Raw genomic sequence first — 27,996 nt, 5'->3', positions numbered from 1 at the left:
AACGCTTTCTTTTGCGTAGGTCGAGCCTCCACCGCCTGTTGTGCAGGACATGTACGTTCCGTTTGCACAGTCGGTGGTTAACTCCACATTTTCGGTAAGACCTTTCCCGGTTGTGATTGATGAGCTGGTCAATCTTTCTAACTTTCTTTCTTCAGGCCCGAAAGTTTGGGAAAAGCAATTCACTGCAGCAGGAAACATTTGACTCTGATTTCCAGAAGTTCAGGTACATCAGGATAACGTTCCGCATCCGCAGCCGAACATGCGTTCATCTATTGCCATCATAGAGCAAATGAATCTGGTCAGAAGCGAGATCAGCGCAAAGAAGACGTCCCGCTTGATCCCACTAGTGAAGATTGGCTTCTCAAGAAAAAGAATACGGATTTCAATGACATCAAGCTTGCAGGTATGTCATGAACGCTCTTTTTCATTGAATCTATCGTTTAAACGGTCGATGGTTCTTCATCCCTCTTCATAGCTGATGACAAGGCGAAAACGCCGAAAGACTCGGAGTTTGATGACAACGATGCAAGCAGCAGGAAGTCTCGGAGCGCGACCTCGGCTGAGGCGTTGGAAGGCGATGATAATGTCGAACCGAGTGCTTGAGGGGTAGTGCTGAGCGCTGTTCGAGGATTGCGACGGGTTTAGACATCATGCACATTTGTACATCATTGTGAGAAGCAAGTGACACACTTGAGATAGACTTGGGATTGGAGGGAGGCGGACGGCCACGGACCACTCTTTCAAACGCGTCCTTCACGCCAGATATCCAGCCACTTTCGGAGAAGCGGACAAAGCCTTCGTCCCACATCGCTAGTACTCACCAGCATATTTAACGTTGAACGCTCCTTCAGAAAGAGAGGCGGGCAAGGAAGAAACCTCGTCTGTCTATACTCGCATTCACCGGCTCAAACACCAGGCTGGAAAATGGCAGCCATAGACCCACAATGGCTGCTCTCGCAAATGGAGAGGGTGACAGACGACGACGGCGTCTTGAAGGTGAAACTGGAGGGCAGCAGCAGCTCCAACGTACCAGCACCGGAGTGGACTCGTGGTACCAATGCGCTCTTCCACTTCAAGACGTTTACATACGCGATACCCCCTCACCTACAGTCGGGCGAGGAGAAGTCAAAGGGCGGGAAGAAGGGTGGACAGGGTAAAAGCGACGCAGCGAAACAGGACGGTGCTCACAAGCATGACCATACATGTAGCCATCCGCCGGCATCGAAGGCGGCAGGAGATGCGAGTGGAGATCGGCCCATCCGAACGAAAGTAACGGATACACGGGAAGATGATCCCGACAAGCCGTTCGAGTTGCGGATAGGATACAGCTTTTCAGTGCGGGCACTGGAGATTGCGGTGAAAAGTATGCGGGTGGGAGAGAAGGCGAGGTTTCTGTGCATGCCTGAATACACGGAGGTATGTGAACTAGTTCATCTGATGGTGCTAGTGGTTGCATTCTAACTCCGAGATACAGGGGTACGTACAACTTGCGAAAGTCTTAAAACAGGAAAGAGAGAACCGCATAAACGTTGCCAAAGGGCTTCCGGTCAAAACCATTGGCGGCGGTTGTTGTGCGCACTCATTCCAGGAAGAGATGAACGCGCAAACCGACTTGGCCGCGCTACACGGGGCGCCTCTCGAGTTCGAAATCGAACTGATTGACGTGCAAACTCCAAACTCGTTCACTAAAGAGCCGTGGGAAATGAGCATGATGGAAAAGTTCCGGGAAGCGCCTGTGAGAAAGGATGAAGGAGGGCGGCTATATAAGGAGGGGAAGTACCAAGAGGCTCTGGACAAGTATACACGGGCGCTGGCGCTACTGGAGAGCGTGGCAATGAGTCCGGAAGTGCAGGATATGGGGAGGCCGGACCGGCCCAGCAAGCTGCAGGGAACATCAAGTCCGTCAAAATCAAAATCAGCAATGGCAGCGCCTGCCCAGAACGGGGACTCTACAACGAAAGAGCCAGAAATCGACTTGTCGACGTTAGAAGCCCTCCTCCAAAGCTGTCGGCTAAACTACGCAGCATGCAAGATAAAACTTAACGATTTTGCACCAGTCATCCCAGCATGCACCGAAGTCCTGAAAACCGACTCGGAGAACGTTAAGGCCATCTTTCGGCGTGGTCAAGCGTATTCGCGCGTCGGCAGGGATCTGGATCTGGCACAGTCGGATTTTGCCAAACTGGAAGACATTCTGGAGCGGAAGGCGGTGCCGAAGTCGGGTTCAGAGTGGACGGAGTTGAGGCGGGAGCAGCAGATCTTGCAGGGAAAGCTGAAGGCACATACGCAGAAGGAGAAGAAGATGTTTGGGAGGATGTTTGCTTGATTCTACGGTGATGACGGTTGGGCACGTTTTTGGTAGAATTGTTTTTGGCACAGCTGCTACTTTGCATCTAATAGACTACATGCTGCTCATTCAATGACAAGCAATCAATTCACAGAGCTTACACAATCGCATTCGCATAAATGGGAGGCTCAAGGGGACAATCTTATGAACACGACCCTTCAGTCGTCAAAACTCAAATATGATACATTCGACCTAGAACTCCTATGACCCAAAACTCCTCCACTTTCCGATCCTTCGACTTCCACCGTCGAATCCTCCTCACTTCCCCTCCTTCTTCTTATCCGGGTCACCGCCAGGCCCATACGCGTCCTCCTCAGTCAAATACTTCTGAGTTGTGCCCCAGTGCTTCTCGGCGGTAGCGTCAACGTGCGCCTGCTCGGCCCCCGGGGTGGCGGTCTTGTCCGCCGCGGCAGATTCCTGGGCTTGGTGCTGGAATTGGGCGGCGGAGGAGGGGGTTGCTCCGTTTTGTTGGGGGGTGGACATCTTCGTGGGGGTCGGGGCTGCAGGTGATTTGCGAGTTGAGGTTGTGTACGGGGAAGCACGGGGGGGTTTGGTGCTGTGGATGAGGAGGTTTCTGGTTTGTAGGTTGGTGAGCGTTTTTTGTGCGTTGGTATGCAGCATTGCCGGTTCGTTGGGCGAAGACGGGGCTGGGCGGTGGGGAGCTTTTATACAATCATCTCCAACGCGACGCGCGCGAAACCATGACATCATAAGAGAGGAGTTGCACATACGAGGCTTTGTTGTTCCGCAGGTGGGTGGTGGGCAAAAGGGCAACGTCCACACGTCTATGCTGTAATGTCTTTCATGTTACAATAATAAAGATAAAAAAATGCAATGGGAAATTATCTACACGTTTAAGATACGGCTGGCATTTGCAAAACGGCTTTGGAACAGTGGCGAGGTCCAAGAAATGCTATTGCTGGCTGATAATGATACGCTAACCACTACGGCTAAGCTCCACCAAAACCCTAGTTCCTCTTCGTTCCCTTCCCTTGCAACTTCTTCGCCAGGGTGTTGGGATCTACAGGCTTCGACTTCTTGCGGTTCTTATTCTTCACGTTGGCGGTCTCGTAGTAATGCTCTCCGACCTTCTTCTTGTTGGTCGTCATGCGCGGGGACTTGCGCGTGCGGCCCTTGTCGGCGTCCGCTGGGTCCTCGTCGGCATCGGCGTCACGGGCACGCTTGTTTTTGCTCGCGGCTGCTTTGCTGGGGGCTTTATTGTCTGCTTTCGCCTTGACTGGTGTCTTTGTGGATTTGCCTTTGGTGGAGGGCTTCTCCTCGACTACCTTCGTCTCCTCTTCTTCCTCTTCTGCAGATGACTCGGCATCCGAGATGTCCTCCTGGTCATCGTCATCCGCTTGGGCGGCATCCTCAACCTCCGCTTCCTTCTCTACGAAGGGCGCCTCCTCTCCTACCACACTCTCGAAAACCTCATCCCAATCAGTGACTTCCGCCGTAGCCTCCTTATCAACATCTTCGTCGTCCGCAACCACAGTCTCGTCGCCGTTCGCAGATGCCTCCTCGGCAGCCTCGTCCTCGGCAGTCTCTGGTTGCTTCCGCTTCATGTCGTCGGGGAGGAATTTGGCGGTAACTGGAATCTTGCTGAAGAGCTGTTGCACCATGGGTACAGCGCTCTCAGCAGCAGCGTTAGCAGCAGCAGCTGCCTCAAACTCGGGTGAGTCAGGGGGCATGGTGTAGTATGGGATCTTGCCGCGAAGCCAGTCGTTCAGAATCATCTTGGCGACCGTGTTCAAATCAGCTTCTCCTCCCTGCAGTAGAGAAACGTGAGTTTTGGATCTACGATGTGAAGTGTATGCGAGAATGTGCTGTCATACCTTCAGCAGCTTTCCACTCGACCGAGCAACTTGACTTAGGAAGTCCACCGAGTCCTCCCACTCCCTGACTCCATACGTCCGGCGCATGTATTCAGGACGCACACGTTCCAACACGGCGGGGATGTGATGCTCAGGTCCAGCAATGTTCTCGATACGGGTCACACCGCGCAACACCAAGTCGGTCTCAGAGTCTTCCATGGACGGGGCGACGACACCGGGGCAATCGATCAGGTAGATGCGCTTCATCAAGGTAATGTATTGCCAGACCTGACGGAAGATGGGCGATTAGATGCGAAATTGGACATGCATAATACGGTATATGGCCAGCGGCTTCCACACATACCTTGGTTTCTCCAGGAATGGGTGCGACTGTGCAGACCTTCTTCTGTCTCAAAGTGTTGATGATGGAACTCTTCCCGGTGTTGGGGTACCCAAAGAATCCGACCGAGATTTGCTTCTTGTCAGAGTGAAGCTTGCTGAATTGACGCAATAATTGGATAAGAGATCCCTTTCCGAAGGAGTTGTTAATGCTGGCGTGGAAAGCCAGCGTGGGGTATTCTTGCGACAGAATCTTCACCCATTTCGCCTATGTGATCGGGCATATTAGACTCCTAGCTCGTTCCTTTGACTCCTAGCTCGTTCCTTTCATGAGACATGGAGTATACGCACCGTAACCCACGTGGGAACAAGATCACACTTGTTCAGGACGAAGATGAGATGTTTGTGTTTGGCCTCCTCTCTCATGAACTTCTCAACGTTTTTGCACCGCGTTCCGATCGGGTCTCTCGCGTCAAGAACGTGGATGACGACGTCAGAGGAATCCAGCACCTTGTAGAGTTCATTCCAGATACGCTTCGATTGCCCAGCACGCAAGAAAGGGTCTTGCGCTCCGTCGATCTGTCCATCTGTCCTCACGTTGGCCAAGAGTCGTCCGTCCTTGGTGGTGTCATAGCCATCTGGGATTTTGAATGAGTAACACATTACTTGAAAGCAAGGTTCAAACACCCTTGCTTACCCAAAGAGGTCTCGACGTTCGTTGCCAGATCATCCAAAGATCCGGCCTTCAGCTTTGGTCGCTTCCTTTGTGCTTTGGGGCCGAATGTGTTGGCAAAAGGGTCAACTTCAAGCAATTTCATGGAGGCAACCTTGAATGCGACCAAGATGGCAAACGGTTAGACGAATATCCCCCTGCGATCAAAGGAAGCTGAGGCAATACCTTGGTAGGGTCAGTCAGTAAACTCATGGGTAGCTTGTTCTGACGCATAATGACCGTGTAGGGGTCATCGGCCTTGGTGGCCATAGCTTCGCGAAAGCTATTCAAGGCATTTTGACCAATGGTTCGAGTGTTTGCTGTGGGTTGAAGAGCGTTAGCCGCGATGTAAGGTAGCAGCAAACGCATTCCGGTAGCATAGACGTACTGAACCAATTCCTGTCCGGAGCAATCCTCGCTTGTGTTCCAGGAGCCAAGCGAGTCTGGTACTCGGCGGCCTTGATGATCTTTCCATCGGCGTTCCTGGTAGCTTTTCCACCCTTCAGCATGTTCACCTGACGCACTTTCTTTGCGTCACGGTAGAAGTTGACTCCCTTCACATGGGTGACATTGCTGAGGGAGTGGCCTGACCCAGTGGTCTTTTCGGCCGCCTGGCGGGTTTTCTCCTTCTTCTGCTTTCCCATTTCGACTAGTGACTATCTACGTAGGTGGCGAAAGTCCACAAAAAGGTCCGTTTTTCTTTCCTCCTGCTCCAGTGAAGGCCTCTTTGCCTAAGACGGTTCAAGTTCCTCTCGGGGGCCCGTCTGTGGATGGGTGCTCTTCGTCCCGCGGAAGGCGTTCCTCTCGCTGTGGTCTATGTGGTCGAAGTGTCGCTGTTTCTTGTTGAAAACGAGTCGTTGCCTTCTGCGGGTAATTGTAAGCCGCGAAAAAGAAAGTGCTCTCGCTCGCTCGCTCGCACCCAGACGCAGGCAGATCCGCGACCTGATCGCCCAGTTGTGAATTTCATCGCAGCGTATGTGTCTGTCTGTCTGTCCACGTGACTTTGATGCAGTCATGACTCATTCCATCGAACACGCCTCTCTCGTTCGGACGCACTTCATTTGGGACGTTTGGGACCACCCCCCCCCGAATCCCCACCACGCCTTTTCCCTGGGAACAACGGTACTTCCTGAAGTGTGGAAAGTGACTGCCAGTGTCTGTTTCCCACCCGCCTCCATCTAATATATATACACGGCGGGTTGAACTGTATTCTATATAGGTTGAACTACGAAAAGGATCCTGGTCGGGTGCCATGGCCTGCTAGTTCTGAAAGTGTAGTTGGCCGTCCGTAGGTGTCAACTCGAACGGGCTTGCTTGACATCGCCTGCAAAGATCTCAGAGAGTCCACGGGGCTTCTTTCCGTCTCGCACTGCGGCCATGCCTCCAAAGAGGAAGAGGAAGGTCTCAGCAACGGCCGCAGCCATTGAGCCGGAAGGACCGCAGCAATCGCAGCCTCGGATAACTAACTTGTTCGGAGCCACCAAACCCGGGCGCGCGCCGATCAATTCGAAGTATAAGCGACCGAATCTGCAGACCCAGGTGAAGGAACCCGCTAGCACCAACGCACTTGAAAGCCGGAGGAGCAGTCCACCAACCCCTAAGTTGCGACGGTCCGGACGTTTGGTTTACCCCGGCAATAGGCTACTGAGGGAATCCTCGGACGAGTCTCCTACGGAAGGCGAAGACACAGTACCGGATACGCCGGAGCTCTTGGTCTCCAATGTGATGGTGGAGGGTTCTCCAATTGCTGCAGAAATCGACACGGTAAAGTCTGCCTCCCAGAGTCCATCGCTCTTGTCGGATCGATGTCGGATAGAGGTCGCTGAGACGCCGGAACCGAGCAGACTGAGAGATCCGTTATCAGCTGTAAGAAGGTCATTGAGTGAAACTCCCACATTTGCGAAGGCCTCGCAGCTCTTGCAATCATCTCGAATAAGTCCTGTGACACCTTACTCACAATACGAAGTCGATTTGGATTACGAGGATCTGGAAGAAATAGAGAAGAACGCCTCTTCCATGATGGCTCACGAAGGAGATAGAAGCGTTGTAAACAGAAAAGTACCGAGCCTCGAGCTCAAGATGAGAGGGAACCTCGATAGTGCCGAAAGCTCTCCACTAGCTCGAAGTCGACCACAACGAAGTGGGAATCTATCTGTCACGGAAATGGCGATCTCTTCAAGGTCACAGCGGGCTCCTCAGAAGAACTCCGAAGCCGATTATGGATTGACGCGGAAGGATGTACCACCATCGTCGAACGTGGGTCCCATCACGGACGAGTTCAAAACAGGTGTCATTCAGATTCCGGATATCGTTACGAACCACGACACGGACCCAGACTCCGAAATGTCCGAGGATGTGATGGAGGCTCTCGCGGCTTTCGAGACGGACGATGACTGGATGATGGATGATGACTCTGCATTTGACATTGAGCCGGATGTTGCGATGCGAGGACAGATTACCGACACTGATGAGGCGCCGAGCCCGCAAAAGATTGTGGAGGCCAACACAAGCGGATCGGATGACTCCGAAGGTACCATCGTGCCCATAGATAAACTTTTCGTTGCGGACGCGGATGAGAACACCTCTCTCTTACTTTCCAACGACGTTTACGGCATTCCCGAGGAAATCATCACGGCGTATGCTCGACATGGTATTACTACGTTGTATCCTTGGCAAGCCGAGTGCCTCCAGCTGGAAGGAGTTCTAGACGGCTCGAAAAATCTGCTTTACAGCGCCCCGACGAGCGGTGGCAAAAGTTTGGTAGCGGACATAGTGATGTTGAAGAAAGTTCTGAAGACGAGGCGGAAAGCGATCATGATTGTGCCATTCGTTGCGTTGGCTAGCGAGCGAACCAAAGCGATGCAGAACATCTTTGCCTCTCAATCTTTGAACATCGTCGGATACTACAGTGATGTCGGAGCTGCTTCGTTCGATGCGATCGACATTGCATATTGCACGATTGAGAAGGTACGCAAAAATACCGCCTCAACTATCGTCTCCCTCGTTTCCAACGATCTTACCTGTAGGCAAACAGCCTGGTTAACAAACTGCAACAAGAGAACAAACTCGAAGAGCTTGGCATCGTAGTAGTTGATGAGCTGCACATGGCAGGAGATCCACAACGAGGATATCTGCTGGAACTTTTGTTAACGAAGCTTTCGTTCATTCTGGCCGGGCAGCTGCAGGTCGTTGGGATGTCAGCGACATTACCAAACATCAACATCTTTGGTGAGTTTGTCGTGGGCAATTCCCTGCAAGCGCAGGCTTCTACGTTGGCTAATATTCTACTACGCAACCAGAAAGATGGTTGGATGCTCACTTGTACGTTACCGACTTCCGCCCGGTCCCGCTAACGGAGTACATCAAATTCGGCAACAGCCTCTATGATTCCGAAGGGAACCTGCTCAAAGGTCTAGGGAAGCCAAACACCTGGGACCCCGACCTCCTCCTCTCCTTGGTTGTGCCCACGGTCGAGGAATCTGCGTCCGTTTTGATCTTTTGCCCCGCTTCTAAGCGATATTGCGAGAACACCGCAAAGCTGCTGAGCAACCGGCTTCCGCGGACGGCCAGCAATGAGGTGATGGAAAAGCGCCGTGATGTGGTGCGGGAACTCGAGCGTACCCCTGGGAGCCTCGACACGGATTTGGCGAACTACATCATGGCGGGTGTGGCGTTCCACCACGCTGGCCTGATCACGGAGGAGAAAGAGATCATTGAGGATGCGTATCGAGCTGGTGTTATCAATGTCATAGCATGCACTTCGACACTCGCCATGGGGGTGAATCTCCCTGCTCGACGGGTCATCTTCCGTGACCTGAAGAAGTTCCGAGGAGAGCTGATCAGCCCACGGGAGTACCAGCAGATGCGCGGACGGGCTGGACGAAAGGGACTCGATTCGCATGGGGAGAGCATTATTATGTGCAGCGACAAATACGAGTTCGCGGCGGCACAAGCATTGATTAGCTCCGATCTGCACCCCGTAACATCATGCCTGCTGACCGACGTAAAAGGGATGAAGAGAGCCTTGTTGGAGGTCGTCGTAGCAGGTGTCGTGTCGTCCCTGGAGGATATGCAGATGTATCTACGATACACTTTGTTGTATGCCGAGCACGGGGAGCATGATGAGGAGACGCACAATTGCCTTCTCGGCGCCCTCACGTTTTTGGAAACCAATCGATTCATCGGGCGCGATGAGAATCAGCAGTTCCGACCGACGAGGCTTGGCCGGGCTGCCGTCTTCTCCTCGTTGTCCCCGGAAGAAGCTTTGGTAGTTTACGATGAGCTGCATCGCGCCAGCGAGCGCTTTGCTCTGAACGAAGAGCTGCACACTGTTTACCTCGTGACACCAGTTTACATGGACGACAAGTATGTAGACTGGAACAAATACGCCGAGTTGTATGCTGACCTCACCGTTGACAATGCTCGCAAAAACGTCGCCGATCTCGTCGGTATCAATGAAATCTCGCTCTATCGCGCAAGAAAGCGACGGGGATGGTCCGCCGACAACGATGCGAGCGGTCGTGCCATTCACAAACGCTTCTATATCGCCATGATTCTCAACGACCTTGTGCAAGAAAAGCCCTTCGACCTCATCCTGCATAAATATCCGAATATCAGCCGTGGAGATCTGCAGAGCCTGCAAATGCAGTCAGGAACGTTCGCTGGGATGGTGAAGATATTCTGTCAGCATCTCGGCTGGGACAATCTCGTCGCTATCCTGGACAAGTTCCAGGATCGTCTCAACTTTGGTGTCACGGGAGACTTGGTGGACCTCATGCAGATCCCCGAGATTGGAGGTGCGCGGGCCCGAATGCTCTACGCCGCCGGTTTCAAGGATGTGACCTCCCTCGCCGCCGCAAGTCCTGACGCCATCTTTGAAGCACTGCGAAAGGGATCGCCCTTCCATCCAGCTGACAATGACAGGGAAGCCCAGAAGCGCTTACTGTACCGGGCGGCTCATATGATCTCGCAAGGCGCGGTCAAGGTTGTTCATACGCAATTGCAGCAGGCTGCCGTGGACGCGCAGCGGAAGAGAAATCTCCTTGCAAGGGTACGAGACCTGGCGAGCCCGATGTCTGCGCGTACACAGAAGGGGAGGACACCGATTATATCGTCGGCTAACAGCGTGCGAACTCCTGGGAGTGCGCTGGCGAAAAGGGCACGCATGAGGAATATCGAGACGCCATGCCCGCGAGTCGGTGGACCGGTAGCAGTTGACACACCGGTTGCTGTACAACCAACTCCTTTGGGAGCAGGTCGCAAGGAAGGCGATCGGCCATACATTGTGAGCCATGCGACCGCAAGCGAGTCCTCATTCAAAGAGGTTCTCAGCACGTGGATTGCGAAGAAGAGCTTCGTTTGGCATATACATTGCGTGCCTAGCAAGAGCTCGGGCCGCCTCCAGCCACGCGGCCTCTCCATATGTTGGGATCCTGAGACCGTGTACTACATGGACACCACCAGCAAGGTGTTCAGCTGGCGCGCCCTTCAGCCAGTGTTCGAAATTCGGTCCGTCAAGATATGTTTCGACGCCAAGTCGCACATAGGACACCTACTTGAGAACAAAGTCGTTCCTGTGCCTACATTCCGAGACCCCAAGATCGCAAACTGGCTGCTGGAGCCAGACATGCCGGAACGTTCCCTTCAAGGTCTCTTTGAGGCCCATCTCGTAAAGCCACCGCTCAAGGGTGACCCGTTAGACATCATGAGCCAATGTTCTAAAGCGGCATGGCAGACGTACAAACTGATGGAAACACTGTACCAGCGAATATGCGCCCAAGGTCTCGACAAACACTTTGTTAACATCGAGATGCCGATCGCCTTCATTCTCGCCAAGATGCAGCATGTCGGCATCGGAATTCAATTGAAAGACATCCAGAAGTGTACCGACATATATCGTGGGGCGCTTGCCAGCATCGAGAGCCAGGCCCACAAGCTCGCCGGGACCGCCTTCAATCTGACGGAAGGGCAAGAGGTGGCCAAAGTACTATATGACGTGCTTCAACTTCCTTACGATAGCGTTTTGGATCCAGCGACCAAACGAGAAGATGACAAGCGGCGCGAGAAGGGCAAAAACGTATTCCGCCGGACGTCGAAGGAGATACTGGAGAAACTTAAGGATCACCACCCGTTGCCTGCTATGATGATGGAACACCGGAGGTTGTCTAAGCTTGCTGCTACTCATCTGGTGCCTCTGCAAATCGCGAAGGTGACGTCGGGCATCTTTGCTATGGATCGGATTCACTGTACATTCCAGACACATACGGTAAGTTGGCAAGATCTAGCCTTTTGGCCGACGTTGCGCTTGATTGCTAAAACTACCTCGTCTTGGTTGGTTCATCGGGTCTAGGCTACGGGACGGGTGACAACTACAAACCCCAACTTGCAGAGTATTCCCCACCCGCGACGCGCCGGCGATGGGCTTGATATCGAGTCCGTGAACATCCGTAACGCTTTCTGCGCTGCTGAGGGAATGATCTTTGTGTCAGCAGACTACGGGCAGGTGGAGCTGCGTATCATTGGTAGGTGAATGTGAGACATTGGGGCCCGTAATACATTGTCGTATGCATTGGATGGGTTTATGGTTCCCCAGTTCCGTCGCTCACATGTGTGCGCTCTCAGCCCATATGTCAGGCGATGAAAAGCTTATCGCCCTGATTCATTCGGGCGGAGATTTCTTCTGCATGCTAGCGGCAGAGTTGATGCAGAAAAAAGTCGGTGACGTACAGGAAGCGGATAGAGATCGAGCGAAGGCTTGCACCTATGGAGGTGAGTTCAGTTCACAGACGCATCGAAACCCGAGGCTTGGAATATCGCCGTTGACACCTCCATCTGGGCAATATAGTAATGTACGGGAAAGGGCCAATTGCCATTGCCGAGGACCTCAACATACCGTTAACTGAAGCGGAAGGTTTGATACGTACGATGGACGAAAAATACCCGGGAGTCGCGGCGTGGAAGCGGAGAACCGTGCAGATGTGCCATGAAAACGGTTACGTCGAGACGTTACTGGGAAGGAGACGATACTTGCCTGACATCCATTCCAAGACGAGCGCTGACAGGTACGATTAGTTGGCTATATGTATCCATCGTGCGAGGGCCATGGATTCACACCCTTTTTGCGCATGTTTAGGGCTCATGCAGAGCGCCAGTCAATAAGTATGTCTGTCGTTCACGGAGGAGACTCTGCCTCTCGGTGACGTTGCTGACCTCATATGACAACAGATACCACCGTGCAAGGCTCCGCAGCGGATTTGGTAAGTTGATTGACTGCTCGGAGAAGTCTCCAATACTGCAACTCATATTCGTGTGGTTCTTTTAGATCAAAGTCGCAATGGCGCATCTTGGTGAGCTATCGTGCTCGTTGACCGTTGCTCATGAATGACCATCAGTACCGAACATCTCGACCACAGATAAACAGTTTCGAGAGCGCCGATGGGGAATGTGGTTACGCGATGACGTTCCAGCGAATACCGTCCCTCATCTCATCCTGCAGATCCATGACGAACTCTTATACGTAAGTGGCAGTATCCTTTCAATGGAGATCCTCTGTTCAGATCCTGATCAACAACGCACACAGGAGGTTCCGCTGAATCTCGTAGATGTTGTCCGCCCGATCATCCGAGATTGCATGGAGAAAACATGCGATATGCGGGTGCCAGTTAACGTGCGTCTGAAAACTGGCAAAACGTGGGGTAATCTCAACTGAAGACTGCAACGCGGATCGTTAGTTTTTGTGAAAACTGGCGTGTAATATAGAGTTCATTTTGGACGTAATAATGCTTTTCGGGGGCGTACATCCTGGCTTCATTAGTGGTGATGGATGCCGGACCGCAGAGTAACTACTATATCGGCTCTATCTCCGATTGAGTGCATCCCTTAGGATCTGTCTATCTTTCAGATAGTGATACGTCACTTGCGTATCTGAGTATCTTTCTCTGACCGCCCGCTCGCCCAAGAACGAGGCCAATTCGTCTCTGATTTGCACCAACATACGCCATCTTTTATGATAGGCGGTGGCAAGATCATGGGGATCGCTCGCCGCCTCCTCCTGCAACTGCTCGTACAACGCCCTCGCATGGTCCACGACACCCCCGCACGGGTTTTTCACTTCCTCTACGCTCACCGTCGGGTCAGGCCCGTCCAAATCCACCAATACCACTGCTCTAAAAGCCAACCACGGGCCATGCACCGGATGAACGCACAAGAACTGCCAATTCGGATCAAAGTATGCGAGACCAGCGAGGTGCGCCATCCGCTGGAAATACACGAATCGCTCTCCCTCCTCGTACGGATATCGTATCTCGTACGCGACGTCGGCGGGCAGCGCCTCCCGCAGAGCGTCGGCTATTTTCGTTCGGGCATAGTCATCGATCGGATTCGCTGTGCCCTCTAGTCTATTGACAGGATCCTCCGCCAGGTAGTTCTTGAACGGCTCCCACATGGCCTTCGTGCTGAAAATTATAAAAGCTGCGGTTGACTTGCGGTTTGGAAAAGTCGGAAGAGGCGAAAAGCGGGTGCATAGCGGGTCCGAATTGTATCGCTGAGCCGAGAAGGCTTCACTGAGGGATAGGCCTGCAGTGCATAGGTTTCGCCTGAGCGCTTCACGTAAGTGTGCCACCATCTTCCCGTCACACTTCCGATGGAAATTACAACTCCAAGTTTGCTTGCTGCCTACACACAGGAATAAGCAAAAAATATATATGCAGACGACGAACAAAACCGGAAGTCTACTCTAGCTCCAACCCAGCACCTGCCTCGAAGTCCACGCAACTGAAATACGCTTATCGTGGGAAACCACAATTGGCCAGCATCTGAAGCGTGAGCACCAGAAGGTCCCTCTGGTCCCTCCAACGCGTCCCGCACATCCTCCGCCAGCGCTACCTCTCCACCATTGCCCTAAATCGCGCCGTTGACATCTCGGAGAAGCATACAAGAGCCCACAGGCAGCAACTACCCACCACCCACTCTCTCAATTTCGGGCTGCAAACTGCTACTGCGCTCAGCGTTCTCATAACATTCAGGCTTCAACGCGCACGAACAATGTTGAGCGCTTTCTTCATCTTCAACGTGAAGGGAGAGGTCCTCATATCTCGCGTGTATAGACCAGACATCAAGTGAGTATTTGAACCTTTGAGCTCCTGGGCTTCTATGAACAGGCGAAGGCAGGCTGTGGGGCCTTGAAGTTTTCGCGCTTACGAATAAGGGGTGTGGGGCTGAGCCGCCGCTCTCACGTTGCCCCAGAGGGAAAGGTCACATGAACCATACGCTAACTCCAGCTCGCTCTAGGCGCTCGGTAGCGGATGTGTTCAGAATCCAAGTCGTTTCGTCGACGGACGTGCGCTCTCCTATCACAACGTTAGGGAGCATGTCCTTCTTTCATGTCCGCCATGAGAATATCTACCTGGTCGGAGTCACGAAGATAAACGCGAACGCCGCTCTCATCTTCGAATTCTTGTACAAGGTGGTAAACCTTGGTCGCAGTTACTTTGGAAAATTCGACGAGGATGCAGTGAAGAGCAACTTCACTCTGATATATGAGTTGCTGGATGGTACGGTATACTGTCTCTCAGCACCCAGCTTTCTTCGGAAGTCTCATAGATGTCCCACAGAGATTTGCGATTTCGGATTTCCACAGAATACAGAGGCAGAGACCTTGAAGCTGTATATAACAACGGAGGGCGTGCGGTCGGAAAAGGCGATGGTACGAGCATGGAGCAGAGTTCCATACAATGCCACATGTGACTGATGATCAATGGAATCGCATTCAACATACAGAAGGAAGAAGGTTCCCGAATAGCAATACAGGCCACAGGAGCAGTTGCATGGAGGAGGCCAGATATCAAGTACAGGAAGAATGAGGCCTTCCTGGATGTTGTGGAGAGTGTGAATTTGTTAATGAGTGCGAAAGGTAAACGAACTGCCTAGTGTCTGAATGTTGAGGGAGTGACTAACAGAGCTTGCTTCAGGTACCATACTTCGGGCTGATGTTTCCGGACAGATTATTATGCGGGCATACTTGTCGGGCATGCCTGAGTGCAAGTTTGGTCTCAATGACAAAGTATTGTTGGAGAAGGAAGGGAAACTTGGCAGTGCGGGTCGAAGAGCACCTGGGGCCGTGGAGCTAGACGATTGCCAGTTCCATCAATGCGTCAAACTTGGCAACTTTGAGCGCGACAGGACAATCAACTTCATTCCTCCTGATGGAGAATGCGAGCTGATGAAATACCGTACGACGGAAAATATCAACCTTCCCTTCCGCGTGCACGCGGTGGTCATCGAGGTTTCGAAATCACGGATGGAGTTCAAAGTGTCGGTCCGGTCACAGTTCAATGGGAAGATCTTTGGGCAGAATGTGCAGTTAAAGATACCGGTGCCAACCAACACCAGCGGCGCCAAGTGTTTCGTGACAGCCGGGAAAGCGAAATACGTTGGTAGCGAGAATGCCATCGTATGGAAGTACGTATGGCTGATGTGGGGACTCCAATCTCATCCAGCGACGTGCTCAGCTACTTATCTGTCTCGTGCAGGATCTCTCGTTTCCAGGGGCAGCAAGAATACCTACTTCGGGCGGAAGCCGAGCTCACTTCCACAACTACGAAGAAAGTCTGGTCACGACCGCCAATATCACTAGACTTCCAGGTTAGTTCAATTGGTTTGGTATGTTGGCCGTGGCCCTTTCAACTCACTAACAATCATCGCCATCATGTGTGTAGGTTCTGATGTTCACAGCGTCAGGCCTGATGGTGCGCTTCTTGAAAATCTTCGAAAAGAGCAATTATCCGAGTGTCAAATGGGTACGATATATGACGAAGCCAGGGACATATCAAATAAGGGTACGAATGTTTTTGTGTCATCCTTCATAGATGTGATGCTGAGGCCGATTCTATGCTCTCAGTTTTGATCAGCTTGTAGACTCCTCTTCCGTAGGCGTTCATCCCTCTAATTGGCGCCGGCCGGCGCATGCCCACCGATGCCTACCGAGTCACTACTGCCCGTTGCATAGAATGATGCTACAAAAATCATATATCGTTGATAGCCGTTTCCTTCATGGGCTTTGGGCAACTACAGATGGGAAATTGCTCATGAGTGTTGTACTATGAAGTTATTGCACGACTTTGAAGGTCCTCCGGCGCATTTGTTTACAAGGCCGTGAAACTTGGGAAGAAATCGTAGATAGTTTTTGCTACACTAGTTTTCAGTATATCTGTATATTAGTTGTTGACAGCCCACCTTTAGCACCAGACAAGCTTATTCCCATACTCAACCATGACGGAGCCGACTGTTCCGGAGGAATTCGAGGAAATGGATGAGGTAGACGAAGTGGCAAAAGCGTACATTTTGAGCCAACGTGCCTGCGAGGCGGACCGGCTGAGGTCTGCGGGGGTGAAGCCATTGGAATTGCCGGTAGGCTCTTCGATTGAAGCTGAAAGAGCTGAACGTCGAGGCTGGAAGCTTATCGACTGGGCTCAGGTAAAGAACTACGGCATCGTGAGGCACGACGACCATCAACCACCAATGATCATAAACCGTATAGAGGTATTATCTTTGCTGCACATGCGTTCTCACAAAAACCTTACCAACCTTGAAGTTGCATTGCACAGATCGACACCGGTTTTGATTTGAACAGGATTAGGCAGATCCTGGTATCCGAACCGGTAAAGTATTCTCATCGCTCCGGATTTCATTATGTCAATGTAAGCGAAGCCGTTTCCTGGATCAGCCGTATAACCACCCTATTTTCTTGTCATTAAACCTAGATTCCCTCCCATGAACGTAGTTACTTCTTATCACGGAGAATCCAATGATACCAATTCTCTTACCTTATCTTTACACCGAGGCGGTCAAGGCGACTGATGCAAAACAAATCAAAAACGATCTTCGTGAGTGGGTTTTCATAAACTCAAAGGGACTGCGGGCGAGGCACTCCGTACAAGAATATCATTGCATATAAGCCGAATAATCTAGTAAATATCGGGATTGCACGCTAGGCAGTTTCTGTTATCAATAACTGCTGCATTGCCTCTAACGTCACATAGATAATCGGTAGCAAGGGTGCCGCCTGTCTGCGGCATGTTTGGCCAGTTACAAGCCCCACTGGGGATGACTCCGGACATTTGATTCCCGCTGAGATATCTGAGGACAGAATTACGGAAATCTCAATTTAGTATGCCTCGTCTATCATCGGTCTCCATGGACGCTTGATTTCGGAAACTTACATAGCTTGAATGTTTTGGAAGAGACCCCATTGCACGGGGAAAATGCCCGTCAGGCCAGAGAAGGTGATCGACAGTGACGTTAGAGACGTCTGCCACTGGTTGTTGTGGTCGGGACTCTCTGCCATCCATGTGTATGTCCCTATGTCGTCTGTCAACCCAGTGCAATAATCAATTGCCCTAAAGAAGCAGTTTAGCCATGAGGTTGGGCACTCGCAATGCAGAAGCATTCTCGTAGTCCCACTCACAGGTCATTCATGGGCGCGGTACCCAGAGCATCGTTCAATGATATGGTGCCCGTAATTCCCGAAAATAGACTTGAGACGGTTGAACATATCAGAAGGATCCCAGATGGAGCCACCGAGCTCTCCTTTACATATACTCACAGGTGATTCAGCGCTGGGATCATGTTTGGGAACGTTTGAGCACCGTCGTATGGGGGAATGACGATATTCCAATCTCCGCTGCTTGCGCTCCTGTTCGTAATGTCAGTGTTCAACAGCCAGTACCGACCATCCTGCCCCCACTTACAAGTATGCCAGATTTGGTAGTCTCCAGAAGTCCGCCGACCAGGAAGCCCCCCCAGAGGTTCCAGGTGAGCCATCTACCGTCCTGTTGTCCACTGTCAATCGCGATGTTCTTAACGAATAACATGAGATGTCGGACTTACAGGGCTGTCATGGACACGAGCCACCGCATATAGCCGGGCATCCCAGCCGTCAAGGCATTGACAACATTCCTATATAGTTTTATACATGTGGAAGCGTGTCAGTGCCACCCTTCCGCGGGACTCTTGTGCGAGGCATCTTCCCAAGCGCACGCAGAACTTACAAGGCAGTTATCCCATTGGAAGTACTATCGCAAGTGACAAAGTTGTTCGTGTCCGTTGTCCATGTACACGGATCATTGTTCAACAAGAACCCAGTAATGTAGCCATTGTCGTAGCTGAACAGCCCCATCACGCAAAAGTTGAGTACGTTCGTGGGCAAGACCCCGATGTCCGTGAGGCAAGTATTCCGGCATGTTGTCGACAGGAACGAGACCACGGCAGGGTCAGCAGAATTGGCAGGGTAGGGAGCTCCGCTGGTTTGCGTGTACGCGTCCACGCATTGTGTGCGAAGGGATAGATCTGTCGAGTCTAAGGGAATGCCTGCCGCCTTTGAGTTGTCCGAATTCGGCCACGTTCGCGTTGGGACTGGCTCTGCCGCGACCGATGATGTCGTGGTTGTTGCCGTGGTGTAAGTGGTTGATGTGGCGGAGCTACTGGTATCCGAGGTTGTCGTTGAGCTGCTGGCATCAGAAGTGATGGAGCTGCTGGTCTCAGAGGTTGTCGTTCTGCTACTGGCATCAGAAGTGATGGAGCTGCTGGTCTCAGAGGTTGCAGTTGAGCTAATGGCATCAGAAGTGATGGAGCTGCTGGTCTCAGAGGTTGCAGTTGTGCTGCTGGCATTAGAAGTGATGGAGCTGCTGGTCTCAGAGGTTGTCGTTGTGCTGCTAGCATCAGAGGTCGTCGTGGAGCTGCTGCTGACATCCGAGATTGTTGTTGTGCTGCTAGCATCAGAGGTCGTCGTGGAGCCGCTGCTGACATCCAAGATTGTCGTTGTGCTGCTGGCATCAGAGGTCGTCGTGGAGCTGCTGCTGACATCTGAGATTGTCGTTGTGCTGCTGGCATCAGAAGTCGTCGTGGAGCTACTGCTGACATCCGAGATTGTCGTTGTGCTGCTGGCATCAGAGGTCGTTGTGGAGCTGCTGCTGACATCCGAGATTGTCCTTGTGCTCGCGGCATCTGATGTGCTTGAGGTTGCCGAGCTCGTCGTATCCTCGGACGTGGTCGGCGTCGTGGAGGATGCGTCGGAAGTGGCGGAAGCTGTGATTGTGACAGAGCTACTAGTAGCGGTGCTCGAGCTGTCAGCTGCTGCTATGGTACTGGAGTTGCTCGATCCTTGCGAGCTACTTGTGGTCTCGGAAGTTATTGTCGAGCTGTCGGACGTGATGCTGCTGCTCGCGTCTGGCGTCGTGTACGTCGTTGATGTCGACGGGAAGATGGAAGAGATGGATGTGGATGTGGATGTGGATGTGGATGTGGATGTGGATGTGGATGTGGATGTGGATGTGGATGTGGATGTGGATGTGGATGTGGATGTGGATGCGGATGCGGATTCGGATGTGGATGTGGATGCGGATGCGGGTTCGGATTCGAATGTGGATGTGGATGCGGATGCGGATGGGGATGTGGATGTCGATGTGGATGCGGATGCGGACGTGGATGTGGATGCGGATGCGGATGGGGATGTGGATGTCGATGTGGATGCGGACGTGAATGTGGATATGGATGTGGATGTGGATGTGGATATGGATAAGGGAAGAATCGAGGATGTAATACTTGAACTTGAGAATATTGAGTCGGTCGTAAACGATGACGAAGTGGGTGTTGCCGAGGATGAGGTGGAGCGGACGGACGTAGACGCTGGAGGAGCGATGGATGTTGTCGACGGGGATGTCGATGTAGGGTTGGATATAGTTGTGATGCTCGGCGGAGGACTGGGCGCGTTGTTAGTGATCTCCGAACTAGTCGTCACTGGTGTCGAGGTTATCACCGCGGAACGGCTCAGAGTTGATGCCGATTCAAATGATGTGGAAGTTGAGGATGTGCTCGAGGGTGTTGATGTCAACGAGGGTACGCTGGAGAGTAATATTGACGTGAACAATGTACTCGTCGTCACATAAGCAGAAGAGGGCGAAGGCGATGTATATACAGGTACTAACGCGGCAATGGAAGACGTCGAAAAAGGTTGTGAAGTGGAGGGGGCAGGCAAATTGATGGTGGAGGAGGAAAGCAAAGCCGGCTGATGCGTTGAAGAGAAGACGGGCGCTGCATTTGATGTTGGGACCGCCATCTCCACGGTGACCGTGAAGTTCACTCCCGAGATTTGCTGCAATGCCGCTATAGCGGCTTTCGCGGTGATGGAGTCTCGCACAACGCCGATGTTGAGGATAATGAGGTTGGTGAACAAGAGAACAGCCGTAAAAATCAGACAGAGTCCACCGCAGACTCCTCGTGCGAAGGCTGCACAAGAGCAGCATCGTCCGCAGCATGCCCAGTAACTCCTGCGCGCTTTATTAGCACGTTTCAATTTGCGTTTTTTTTGGTCCCCGTCTTCACCTTTGTTATCTACTTTCCAGGAGATCCAAGGGCACATGCGCAACTTCCGACGAGTTTCATATACATCGTGGACCTCGACGGATGGTCCGCCCTCTCCGTCCTCAGCTTCATCGCCAGCGTCGCCCCGTGGTTTACGCACTTTGATACTCTCCCGTGGCATCTCTTCGATGGATTGCGATTTCGCGAGGCCGGAAACTTTGGTTTCATCGAACGAGAATTCAGACGAACCGTCATCCTCAGGTTCCCATTTAGCTTTTCCTTTTCCAATGTCGCTTTGTTTTTTCTTCTTCTCGCTTCGCTTTCCGAAGATTGATGATGCTTTCGGAGGGTCGGCGTCAAAGATCTTCTCCGCACGGTCCGTTGGGCCCCTGACATCAATTGGTCGCCGCGCAGGTGCATTCAAGTCCCGGACAGACCGGGCTGTAGGCTCCGAATTTCTGTGTACGGCGGAAATCTCCCCGCTCCCGGTTGCCAATGTGCTTTTCATCCCGTCTTGCGGGGACCAATCCACGTAATACGTTGGTCCCGTGCCAGATGCCTGCGCCGAGCCTTCCGGGGGTAGCTTGCCAATTCCCATTGATATTTCCGGGGTCAAAATGGGTTGTGCGGCTTTGGACTTCACAGTTTGAGCTGAAATCGCCCTTTGCACGGGATATGCTCCAACTGTTCCGGATCCAGTCGGGAATGCAAATTCCGTTTGAATGTGGATAGGACCCTCCATTTTGCCTACGGATGAAGGAGTAATGGCCGGCTCACCGAAAGCGCCTCCGCCAGCCGAGTTTTCAAGTCGCCCAACAGCCGATGCCGTGGTTGCTGTAGGTGCCAACGGATTGAAGACAGCATTTGGGGAAAAGTTCGAGACAGAGTACGAAGTGTCATATGCGGGTACCGCTGGTGATGCCGCATATATCTCGCCGCTGCTCACTGGGTGCGTCCATCCCGGTTGTCCCCCCGTCAGTTTCCCAATGGACGATGCTGCTAGGTCGACTCCAACAGAGCGGTGGGATTGCCCCCCACGCACGTTGATCGCTGCGTTACTTCCTTGGGGGACAGGAATCGAAGAAAGCATCTCGATCAGGGAGGCTCTATTCGGTGCTCGAATGACGTTACCGAGCTCTCCCAGTTTCGACCCAATCGGCCCAACGCTGGAGAAGAGCTCCAAATCAGCACTTTCGGAGTTGCCCGAGAGCGCCGTGGCAGCGGTCGCCTTAAAGATCTCTAGGTATGGGCTAGCGCGTCAGATCAAAGTTCAAAAGACGTAAGTGTGAATTATTCCAAATATTCCAACTACCTTGCTCGATCTCGTTAACTCGCTGCTGAATATCATCACCATATTGCGTATCAGTGGTCGTGAGACCCTCATTTCTCGCTGTTCCAATGATGTGCTCAGCAACTAGGAGAAGATGATCTCTCTGCTGTTTTGCCGCCGAGAATTCCCTTTGTCCCGTCAGGCCAGGTTCAGGTATTGGCTGCTCGGCAATGGACGATATTGTCGCCTGCTCTGATAATGACCTCCCAGGAGCCTGCGGAGCTGGTTTGTTTTTCCTTCCTGAGGTTTTTGATCTGGTCATGGGAACGGGCGGCGGCTTCCGTTGAGGAGGTTGCCCAATGACCTCCCCCATAGTTAATGAACTCCTGGGAATATCACTGGAGGAAGGCCGGCTAGATCTTGACCCAGAGTCCGGCTCAATTCGCGAAGATCGGCCAGAGGAGTCACCTGGGGGCCCGACGGTCAACTCCATACCCTCACTCTGCATTCCGGCGGGATTGGTCATTTCCGAAACGTTCTCTGTACGAAGAACCGGCGTTGGACCCTCCAACCTTGTTGGCGAGGGAGGCACACGCTTCAAGATCCGTCCCTCATCTTGCGCGCTCTCGCCTACTCTCGGATCTAGTGTTGCTACCATGCGAGGGACCCATCCGCGTCCCTGTATGACCTTGAGGGTGCCCGAACCTCCCGGATTTGATGGCGATAGCGGTGGCTGGTCATCATCGTATGAGCTGGGGATGCTAGGCAGACTCCGACTTCTCCGAATCTTCTTGCCGCGATTCCGTGCCAAAATATGCTGCAGGTTTTGACTATCACTTTCGAATTGCGCCCTTGCACCTGTCTCTCTCCTACCCTGATTGTGGCTTGCCATCGAGACTGATGTGTGCGCTACAAGTCGCACGGTAGCTGCCCCGGTACGCAAATGCATCGGCGCATTTTGTATAAGGCCACTTCTCACCCTATCATCGCATCACATACACCCTGAGTGTGAAGCTGTCGGAGTTTGAAATGGCGATTTCATTGGGGAGGAGGATTTGCGATCAGGTTCGTCGTTCAGCGAGGATAATATCAATTTGGATTGACTGTATTTCGACAGCGCGGAACAAAACCAGAGCCGTGACAATAGAATCGCCTCACATGCCTGGTTCATTCCCAAGCGGAGTTCTCGGAGGAGATGACCCTGGGACCCAAGGACCTCCTTCAACACCTTATATGCGACTGCTTATCGTATGGATGTAGGGATCAGTATGAATGCACGCACATGAATCATAGTGAACATGCCGGATCATAGAAACCGCCCGGTAATGATGACGACGGCTCTGGTCCTTGACAGGAAAGGCTGTTTCCCTGCGGATCTTGGCAAGTCCTTGGGTGTACGGTAGACCTCCCAGTTGCTCCCAGAGTCCCAGATGTCGGCGAACGGTAGTGTCCCATGGATTGGGGAACGCGCGAGATCTGCGTTAGTCGTAGCACCTAGATTATAGACGCGCGGGCCCTTAGGTTCATAACAACATCAATGTCGTACTGTACCTCCGACCCTTCCAAATTGTGCTGCGTTCACTGCAGACACCCATTCATTTGCACGTTCCCCTTGATGTAACCAAGGCAAGCTGGTCAACTCAGGAGAGTCACAGCAGACCCCTGCGGGCAACGCTCAGGGGAATAGAATGGAACGCACTGAGTTCACGCCGAAATCCGAGCATATTCCACGAACGTACAGTACGACGACGAAAGTTTTCGGAATGCACGCGTTTCAATTATAATCAATTAGAAAATCCGTCTTCTTTTGCTACTGGGTAAAATCCACAATTATGCACTAAACTTAAATCCGCCCATAGAGACGAATATAAGCTTCATGTTGATCCGCTTGTTTTCCTTATAACTGGCCATGCGCTTTGTCAAGTTGGTTTGGGCAGAATACCATGCGGAAGATTGGTTTGAGTTTTTTCTCTAATTGGACCCGAAAATCAATTATGGGAGGACTGCTCCTCTGACTTCTATAACTTGACAACCAGACAGTTTTCAGACTTGACTACTATGTAGATTGAATATGCTCCTGCTTCCGGGCAATCCAACCGTATCACTCCCATGCGCTAAAGTCCAGTATGCATGGTTGTCAATTAAAGCCCTTCGATAAGCGATTTTTCTAATTGTTTATAATTGAAACGCGTGCGTTCCGAAAACTTTTGTCGTGGTACTGTATGTTGGAAAAAACCGTGCAGTATTGGATACCGCTCCAACCAATCCCCTAGAGCACCAGGGCTTGCGTCCAACTGGCGGCTCTGCCTGAGCCCAAGCTTCCCGAAAAAGAGGAGTTTCCAAAGAAAACCGGTCAAACATACGTTCTTTGTTACAAAACTGTCTCCCGAGCCAAGCCTTGAACGCTCCGGATGAATACTTTCCGCGCAGACGAGGGACACAGCGGACTCTAGAAGTACACAGTGTGCAGGAACTCGACACTCGACAGCAAGTAAGCAGCTTCCCAACGACCAATCGGTTTTAAGAAGCACATAAAGGAGGATCCGGCTCTCACACCGGTTCTCAAGAGGTACTTACATCCCCGGCTCTCCTTGAACTTCCCCATAGTCAGCCCGACTTCCAACCGACAACCGTAAACCGAATCTATTCACTTTATGATCACCCTCCTGGCATCTCGCGTCTCGACAAACATCTGGGTCGAGGAATACTTCACTAAACCGGCGGCTCGCAGATTTCGTGCTTTGTTTGTCGAAAGCGTATAGAACGTCTCCCACAGTGCGCATCGAGGACTCGGCATTCATCGAACCTGGAACAGAATGCATTACGCGCAGATACCCACATCGACCTATTCGTACGTGCAGTCTGGCGGGGAGCCCTCCCAGATGGGTTCTCAGCCCTTGGTCGTCGGACAACACCCCATCCAAGCGCCTCCTTCGTATGCCTCGGGACCAAATCTTGAGATGATGAACTTGATTACGGCTATGCGCCAGCAGGGTCAAAATCAAGGTCAGGCTCAAGCTCCGCAGCATGTTCTTCAACAACAGCAACTTTGGCAACAGCAACAGCAACAGCAACAGCAACAACAGCAACAGGTCCCGCCTGCGACGCCGCTGCAACAACATCAGCATCCTATGCTTATGCCGCAGCAGCTTCAGCATCTGCAGTTCCAGCCAGCCACCTCGCAGCCTATGTCACTTCCACAACAACCTACTTTGATTCATCATCAATCGCAGAGCCTCCTCCCAGTTCAACCGCTGTACGCTACAGCGCCGTTGCCCTCGATGAGTGCTCCCCGAGTCATTCCCTCCCAATTGTACAATAGTGGGAGTCAACAGTACTGCATCGTCCCCGATGGCTACACACCGATCCTGGTTCAGACAGGCCAGACATCGCAATTACCAGTCACGACGAATCTGGTGACCCAGTTCACGGTTCCCTCCATAAACCCTTTGGTCATGTTTGAACATGCGAGGCCACCGCCCCCACCTCCACCAGCGGCCCCGAAGCGGATACCTCGACCTGCCAACTCGTTTATGACCTGTGAGTACAGAAGTTCATACATGCTGATGTTGCCGTATTACATGCAGAGCATGATAAGTCAGCATTGTCTAACATCTACCACTTATTCTCGCTGCAGATCGAATGGACAAGCAACATGAAGTACTGGCCAAGCACGCCGGGGCCAACAACAAGGACATCTCGGTCATCATTGGCGAGATGTGGCGTGGAGAAAGCGAGAATGTCAAGGAGCACTATCGTCGAAAGGCAGAACAAGGTCGCAAAGATCATGCGTTGAGGTATCCCGGATACAAGTATACGCCCCTGAAGAAACGACGCGAAAGCGCTTTGAAGAAACACAGAGTTAGCCTCGACGGCATCGACATCACCCCTCAATCGCATTCGAACCCCGATCATCCTCCGCGAGCCGGCAGTATGCCTGCGTCATCGAGCACCACTCGCCAATCTCCTGACCATGGGATGAATCGTCGTAGAAGCAGTGCGTACGAACGCCACCGTGATTATGCTAGCCCCGACGCGTCAATGCCGCCTCAAATGCAAACGATGCGTTACCCGAGTTCGATTCATGAATCGCTGGATGTGTCGCGCGGATCGTCGTCCAGGGGTCCATTCGGCTACAGCGACGAGCAAGAGCCTCCATCCGCTAGTAGCGATCGTCGGTCAGATTCCATTCATACAGGCACCGGATCCGACGGTCATTCCGACCATTCCGCAGGCCCTCTGACGAATGACGACCTAGACGACGAACGCGCTCCGTCGAATCTTGCCGAAGAGTATCTGCACCCCTCTCTCTGCGCTCCGGCGTGTGAAGATGAGCTTTTCGACGATCACCTACAGATGAGGCTGGACCCGTCTCCGCTTGGGGACATCAACGACCATATATTGGAGCCGTGAATCTCTTTTTAAGTGTCGAACGCGTCGCGGTTGATTGCCCGGCTTCAACTCCGTGGCCGGCCGTTTTGTGAACCAGCGAACATGTCGCTGAAACTAGGGTTCACATCTGCATGCATCATCCAATTTAACTTAGTATGTCCATGCCGCCCTGAATGTCGGTGATTGATAAGGATACCGGATATCCCTTCGTTATTTGCTTGAGAAAACATAGCAGAGATATTGTTATTTTGGGATGGCATCCCCCTCCTTCGTTCGTATACGGATCGTCCGTGTGACCAAACAGACTCTATGCCCCTTCATTTGCCCAGTAGCTAGACCCTCCTCCTGACGTTGCGCTTTCCCTGATTTGTTCTATGGTTCAATCAAATTTTTTAACTTGCATCATGATCGCCCTATGTCCGAGATTGTTCCTGGATTTCGAACTGCAGGCGCTGCCGCCATTGCTAATCCAGATGGTTGCAGTCTGAGTCATGGGTCCACAAACTCCTTTGCCGACATCCGCCGGATCTACTTCTCACCATATCGACGCGTGCCCCTGAGAATGCTTTTAGTGACGATATGTTGAATGAAGCGTCACACAGCTAACGTGTGCAGTGTCCAGCAGTTCAATCCGCCGCGAGAAGAGATGCGGCTAAATTGCTTGCTTCACCGCGCAGTTGCAAGCATGACTTTGAGGTGCAACCTAGCTCGATATGACGGTTGCCGGAGGTTTGCAGGGTTTGCAGTTCCTCGAAAAGCCCTTTTGATGAAATCGTCGGGAAAACACACAGAAAGGGCTGCGTCGTGGCAAGGCTCTGGTAATCTAAACAGAGCTGGTCGAGAATTGAACGTCATGCAGCACTTCATGCAGTTATGGAAGTCCGATAAGCATGGCCAAACGTGCATCTGCTTATGGTACAAGCTTACCGGACGTCCAAAGTCAGCGAGTCGTCGAACTCGATACTGCATGGCTCCATATTTCCAAGAAGCGTGTTCCTGAAGTGCTGAAAACCAAATCAACAAAGCCAATATCGCGGCGCCAGCCTTTTCCCTCGGATCCCTACTTCTCGCTTGGCGTTAGGAGTTCGTCGTGCTTCCAAGTCTGCATGAAAGTGAGATCGAGGCGCATCTTTTGACCACTTGGCGACGTTCCAGATAGAGTACCAGAGAATAATCATGATAGTCCCAAGAAAGACGAGGCTCTCATCACAAAATAGGCTTGTCGTCGTCATAAAGAGGAGAGTAGTATAGAATCCTGCAAAGGTTCCCAATACGCATTCTAAAAGTGCTCAAATGACGCGTACTGGCCTCTTCCCCGCCAGTTTCCTCGAAGACGTTTCTTCCTGTAACGCTGACAAACGTGAGTGAATCAACGAGAATCTTCCACGGAAGACAAGTTCGTGCATGGGCTGTGTTTCCTCGTTAGGATGTTGCGAGGGATCTCAAGCCACTCAGATGAGAAGCGCCGAAACAGCATGAAGGTTTGGGATCTTTCCACACCTTTATTACAATAAAACCTGGAATCTTACATTTTCAACCGCTCGTAAAAGCCAAATCCTACCCCGATCTGAACGATGTTGTTATAGCGGTCCAAGTAGAAAGAAGAAGCTTAGCCCTTCCAAAGAGTGTCCTCTGTGCTTTCTTCTATTTGTCTGGATGGATAGAAGCCGTTGCGATGTCGGTATGGATAGCCAGAATAGCAAGCCTTTTTCGAGATGCGTCCTTAAGCTCTCTGCAATCGTACTGCCGTCTTGTGTGTTGCGAT

General features: G+C 52.1%; 10 protein-coding genes across 10 annotated transcripts; 6 read left to right on the top strand and 4 right to left on the bottom strand.

Annotated features, from left to right (window-relative positions):
- Positions 1–1,365: 1,365 nt before the first annotated feature.
- Positions 1,366–2,326, top strand: EV422DRAFT_495344 (uncharacterized protein; the record flags this gene model as incomplete). Its single annotated transcript, XM_053067809.1, has 2 exons — positions 1,366–1,416; positions 1,475–2,326. 2 exons carry the CDS (start codon positions 1,366–1,368, stop codon positions 2,324–2,326), a joined length of 903 nt encoding a protein of 300 aa, XP_052926120.1.
- Positions 2,327–3,056: 730 nt separating this feature from the next.
- EV422DRAFT_556350 (NUC091 domain-containing protein) lies at positions 3,057–6,114 on the bottom strand. Its single transcript, XM_053071904.1, has 7 exons — positions 5,601–6,114; positions 5,399–5,532; positions 5,198–5,327; positions 4,852–5,138; positions 4,526–4,768; positions 4,183–4,449; positions 3,057–4,116 (listed from the first exon to the last, which is right to left on the bottom strand). The coding sequence occupies exons 1-7, from the start codon at positions 5,854–5,856 to the stop codon at positions 3,316–3,318; spliced, it is 2,118 nt and encodes a 705-aa protein (XP_052926119.1). The 5' UTR covers positions 5,857–6,114; the 3' UTR covers positions 3,057–3,315.
- Positions 6,115–6,589: 475 nt separating this feature from the next.
- Positions 6,590–12,920, top strand: EV422DRAFT_566714 (uncharacterized protein; the record flags this gene model as incomplete). Its single annotated transcript, XM_053072468.1, has 11 exons — positions 6,590–8,179; positions 8,239–8,440; positions 8,512–11,477; positions 11,562–11,733; positions 11,834–11,980; positions 12,057–12,273; positions 12,345–12,370; positions 12,437–12,468; positions 12,534–12,558; positions 12,604–12,728; positions 12,792–12,920. The coding sequence occupies 11 exons, from the start codon at positions 6,590–6,592 to the stop codon at positions 12,918–12,920; spliced, it is 5,631 nt and encodes a 1,876-aa protein (XP_052926118.1).
- Positions 12,921–12,994: 74 nt separating this feature from the next.
- EV422DRAFT_424495 (uncharacterized protein) lies at positions 12,995–14,250 on the bottom strand. Its single transcript, XM_053067122.1, has one exon. It carries the CDS (start codon positions 13,833–13,835, stop codon positions 13,068–13,070), a length of 768 nt encoding a protein of 255 aa, XP_052926117.1. The 5' UTR covers positions 13,836–14,250; the 3' UTR covers positions 12,995–13,067.
- EV422DRAFT_423891 (adaptor complex AP-3 domain-containing protein) lies at positions 14,046–16,298 on the top strand. The gene is made up of 8 exons (XM_053067119.1): positions 14,046–14,328; positions 14,501–14,763; positions 14,824–14,915; positions 14,990–15,122; positions 15,181–15,670; positions 15,742–15,853; positions 15,928–16,047; positions 16,110–16,298. Exons 1-8 carry the CDS (start codon positions 14,255–14,257, stop codon positions 16,113–16,115), a joined length of 1,290 nt encoding a protein of 429 aa, XP_052926116.1. The 5' UTR covers positions 14,046–14,254; the 3' UTR covers positions 16,116–16,298.
- EV422DRAFT_424317 (uncharacterized protein) lies at positions 16,239–17,306 on the top strand. Its single transcript, XM_053067121.1, has 5 exons — positions 16,239–16,618; positions 16,685–16,750; positions 16,816–16,908; positions 16,992–17,178; positions 17,251–17,306. Exons 1-4 carry the CDS (start codon positions 16,481–16,483, stop codon positions 17,163–17,165), a joined length of 471 nt encoding a protein of 156 aa, XP_052926115.1. The 5' UTR covers positions 16,239–16,480; the 3' UTR covers positions 17,166–17,178; positions 17,251–17,306.
- EV422DRAFT_577952 (uncharacterized protein) lies at positions 17,176–18,740 on the bottom strand (the record flags this gene model as incomplete). The annotated part of the gene is made up of 7 exons (XM_053073271.1): positions 18,259–18,740; positions 18,098–18,166; positions 17,959–18,039; positions 17,814–17,903; positions 17,676–17,744; positions 17,431–17,607; positions 17,176–17,347 (listed from the first exon to the last, which is right to left on the bottom strand). Exons 1-7 carry the CDS (start codon positions 18,384–18,386, stop codon positions 17,176–17,178), a joined length of 786 nt encoding a protein of 261 aa, XP_052926114.1. The 5' UTR covers positions 18,387–18,740.
- Positions 18,741–19,209: 469 nt separating this feature from the next.
- EV422DRAFT_526320 (uncharacterized protein) lies at positions 19,210–20,216 on the top strand. The gene is made up of 3 exons (XM_053070135.1): positions 19,210–19,480; positions 19,517–20,109; positions 20,194–20,216. Exons 1-2 carry the CDS (start codon positions 19,457–19,459, stop codon positions 19,745–19,747), a joined length of 255 nt encoding a protein of 84 aa, XP_052926113.1. The 5' UTR covers positions 19,210–19,456; the 3' UTR covers positions 19,748–20,109; positions 20,194–20,216.
- Positions 20,217–20,458: 242 nt separating this feature from the next.
- EV422DRAFT_566711 (uncharacterized protein) lies at positions 20,459–22,731 on the bottom strand (the record flags this gene model as incomplete). Its single annotated transcript, XM_053072467.1, has 3 exons — positions 20,459–20,535; positions 20,591–21,808; positions 21,882–22,731. 3 exons carry the CDS (start codon positions 22,729–22,731, stop codon positions 20,459–20,461), a joined length of 2,145 nt encoding a protein of 714 aa, XP_052926112.1.
- Positions 22,732–25,460: 2,729 nt separating this feature from the next.
- On the top strand, positions 25,461–25,667 carry EV422DRAFT_490216 (uncharacterized protein; the record flags this gene model as incomplete). The annotated part of the gene is made up of 1 exon (XM_053067460.1): positions 25,461–25,667. A coding segment is annotated over one exon (207 nt), but the record flags the coding sequence as incomplete, so codon positions are not given.
- Positions 25,668–27,996: the final 2,329 nt, after the last annotated feature.

The sequence above is a fragment of the Fimicolochytrium jonesii genome (assembly GCF_025526975.1).
Source record: "Fimicolochytrium jonesii strain JEL569 chromosome Unknown EV422scaffold_9, whole genome shotgun sequence".
In the NCBI taxonomy this organism is placed as follows: Eukaryota; Fungi; Chytridiomycota; class Chytridiomycetes; order Spizellomycetales; family Powellomycetaceae; genus Fimicolochytrium; species Fimicolochytrium jonesii.
Note: the sequence above shows the minus strand (reverse complement) of the source record. Positions and strands in the feature narration are given on the sequence as shown.